Source organism: Centruroides vittatus, unplaced genomic scaffold, assembly GCF_030686945.1.
Source record: "Centruroides vittatus isolate TY-2023 unplaced genomic scaffold, ASM3068694v2 contig_3031, whole genome shotgun sequence".
Lineage (NCBI taxonomy): Eukaryota > Metazoa > Arthropoda > Arachnida > Scorpiones > Buthidae > Centruroides > Centruroides vittatus.
Genome location: NW_027121945.1, coordinates 1 through 3950, shown reverse-complemented (window position 1 = coordinate 3950; position 3950 = coordinate 1). Strand labels below are relative to the sequence as shown.

Genomic DNA, 3950 nt, shown 5'->3' with positions numbered 1-3950 from the left:
GGTGCATATACTTTTGGAATCAAACTGATCCCAAATCACTTCGATCGTTCAAATCGTGTATACAAAGGAACTACTGCGATCCGATCGATCTCTATTTGCGTATACAAACGCCATCTAGGATCAACTGGATCGCGATCAAACTAATCCGAGCAGAGAGGTAGGATCGTTTGGATCGGATAAAAGAGATTAAAGATGGCGGCTACCATGGTTGACGTTAAGCTTACAGTAAAAAACGAAGAAACACGTTTAATTGTTGACAAAGAAACTTATTTAAAACTTATAAAATGGCAAGTAAAAACATCATTATTAAAATATCCGATAAACTGAGATGAAAAAATAAGTATTTAGAGACAATTTTGCGAAGTTGTACCTCAAGAATGTATGGCATGCACTTTCATCTTTTCTGCAAGTTTTATTTTTTAATTTTGTGAAATTTTTATTTAAATTTTATTTTGTGGAAAATAATTTTATTCACATAGTAATACGATTTAAAAATTCGTATGAATAAGCGCAAACAATTTTGTCAAATAAACGATAATTCGTAACAGCGTATGTCGTTTAGTACGAACTACAGTTTTAATATCGAGAGATAAAATGGATTATTTTAATTTAATTAATTGATCCTTGTTAATTAACATATATAAAATTTAAAAGATATTATACTGAATTTTAAAAATATTATACGTATATGTTAACTAACAAGCAGAGACTATTATTAACTAACAAATGTTTGCCGCCATTTTCGATCCTACTTGTATACTTTCTGCCATGACAGAAGCTATCTGTATCACGTGACAAGGACTGATCCGATTTTACAGATCGATCCATACAAAACCCGATTTCTTTCTCCTCCAGTTCCAAATTATAGAAAAGTATATGCAGCCAAGGACGCGTCCTGATAAGTTATGTTGAACGTAGTACTTATTTTCCTCGTGTGTGAGTTGTGAATATAGTTTATGCTTATTGATTATTTTCTGAGGACATGTTATAGTGGTGTTGCTGAGAAGTGTGGAAAAGCGGATTCGATGAGACTAGATTTTCTTTGTTTTTATATTTTTCAATATATTTATTTTGTGAAAAATAAAGAAATAATTTTTTAAAAAAATTTCGTTAATCTTAACATGGACAAAAATTCAACGCAAAGCGACACGCAACGGAGAGAAATTTCAACATGGGATAGATTAATTAAACAAAAGAAATTAACTTCTGAATTTAAATTGACTCACTACCTCCGGGATGTTTTTCTACACATACTCATTCTTCGGGGGTCCTTTGAAATTTTTAAATGCAAAAGGGGGGTCGCAGACCAAAAAGTTTGAGAAAGATTGGGCTAAACAATGCCAATAAACCTATGATCTTGGCTTATAAAAATACAAACAATCAAACAGTTTTGAAAGTATAAAAAAAAAAATAAATAAATAAAACTGTCGTCTTTTCTTTAAAAAATAATCCAATCAGAAGGTGAAAGAAGTTAGAAAAGCAAAATTACTGTTGGCAGGTTATTTTTATGAACATCATGTACCCTTTAGTCACGTTAATCGTCTTATTGAGGTGTTTATAAAAAATGCATTAAAAACATAATAAATACATGCATTCTGATATTATTAATTATTATTATTATTGGAAATTTTACAAAAAGTGAAAAGAACTCAAATTCAAATTCAAAATTTATTTATTCGTAATATGGCAGTAGCCAGTTACAGAGGATGTTTTTGACAACAATCGCTTGTTATTAATGTTAAAAAATACACTAGCAACACAAGTCGAACCAAGCATTATATTCCACATTTAGTTACCAATTATAAATATTTTAATAACATCAAATTAAAGTAATTTCAACCTATACTACAACTTGTAACTTTCTTCATACACATGGTTCTATGACATACAATACCATTAATTTATGTTACTTATGTATTCAATGAATTTGTTACATTAAAAATTTGTGGGCATATTTATATAGTCTATAAATTATGTCTATCTTGGCTGTATGGAATATTTCATACATTGCTCTTTCATCAGTGCACCTTGTTAACATATGCAAGTCAAGATTGTGTGCTAGTTCCTTTGCCTCTTTACAGCCACAAAACATGTGAAATTTTGAAATTATTTTTGGTATCTTGGGCAGATACACTTAGAAAACTCAATGAAATTATTATTAATTAATATTAATTCTTTGTTTATTCCAAGTTGTATGAAAAATCTTTTAACATTAAACGCCAGGTTAGTTAACATGTAGTTATTAATAAATGGATACTCAAGAATTATGTTATACCAATCAGTTTTCTCTCTTGTGAATATGTCTTCTATGTCTTGTGATAAAGAGATTTCAAGCACATTTTGTATCAACATTTAGAAATGTTGTTCACTTATTTCAGGTAAATCTAGGAATATTTTAATAGAATATCCAGAACGCTTTAAAATTTGTGCAATTTGTGACACCCAGTTTTTGCTTTGTACTTTAATCAAAGATTTTCGATATAATTGGCATAATAATACAGTTAAAAGATTTTGAGCGTCTCTTATTTTAAATAAAAATTTCATGTATCTTCTTATAAAAGTAGCACTCAATCTAAACCTGCTTAATTCCAGTCTTAACACGCTACCCGGTGTGTTGTAATCCAGCAAAAAAATCTTGCGTACAAACCTATTTTGGATCACTTCTAATTTTTGAAAGTTCGTAAGGCTCCAAATTGGGGCCGCATAGCCAATGGAATTCATTATTATAGAGTTAAACAGCCGGAAATGAACTTGGATGTTCTTTATCTTTGCCCTGAAAAACAATCTAACCATATTATTTATTAAAGTATTTGCTTCGGCGGTGGCTTTTTTGTACTGTTTATCGAAGGATAAATTGGGTGTCAAAATGATACTGTTTTCACGTTTTAACACCTCCTCATTTTCTTTACTTAGATTAACAATCCAGGTTTCCGTGAAGCCACATATTGTTTGAATTTTTATATACACTTTTACTGACTTTCTATGGATTTTCCCCCGGAGACCTTGTATATTCCAAAAACTAATAAATAATTTGTCTCTAACGTTATTAGTATATCTTATAAATGCAAAATTATTATTGCTAACATCATTGACTCTATCATCCAGACTTATGATAGAGTTTTGAACCAATTGTAAATTATTACCAATTGAATCAGAATTAGATGTATTACACCTTATTTCCCCTTCCTTCCTTATCTTTGCAGTCGAACATCTCCTAAAAAATGATTTAATTGGATGATCTTATTTGAGGCAATATCGTACGTATATACTAAGTTATCTTTTATGTAATAATCATCTCGTACTATTATTTTTTCCTTGTTTAACTTTTCTAGTTTAATTCTGGCCTGTAAATGTTTTTTCCTTATCCTCGATCTCCTACATAAATCGGCAGTAAAAATTATTTTTTTCTCATTCTCACCAACTAAATTCGGTTTCGTTCTCCAAAATTCTTTAAGAATTAAATTCCTTATATTTACAGACTCTAGGATTACTTTAACAATAGGTTTATTATTACTGCTATTTAATTTAATTAATTCTTCTATTTCAACATTTTTTAATTCTAATTCGTTATTAATAAATGAATTTATTTCTTGTAAATAATCTGGTGTTGCGAATGGATAATTTATAATAATTATATTCTTTTTAGTCTTTTCATTTGCTAATTTGTCAAACTCAAATTCGAACATACCTTTGAGATGGTCATTAGTTTCCGATTTTTTATCCAATTCTTGTAGCTTATATCTAATTTCCGTCAATTCCTCTTTATAACACTTATTTTCTTCTTTCAATATATTTACCTCAGATTTAATCGATTGAATCTCGATATTTAACCGACAAAAATTATCCTGGATTAACTCGTAAATAGATTGCAATGTATATGGAGATTTAACTGCAGTTTGTAATTCCGGTTCATTTACCGGTTCAAAATAATCATGAATTGTTGGTTCTTT

General features: G+C 29.3%; 1 protein-coding gene across 1 annotated transcript; it reads right to left on the bottom strand.

Moving 5' to 3' along the window:
* Positions 1-3191: 3191 nt before the first annotated feature.
* On the bottom strand, positions 3192-3889 carry LOC136972834 (uncharacterized protein MAL8P1.12-like; the record flags this gene model as incomplete). Its single annotated transcript, XM_067267469.1, has 1 exon — positions 3192-3889. A coding segment is annotated over one exon (698 nt), but the record flags the coding sequence as incomplete, so codon positions are not given.
* Positions 3890-3950: the final 61 nt, after the last annotated feature.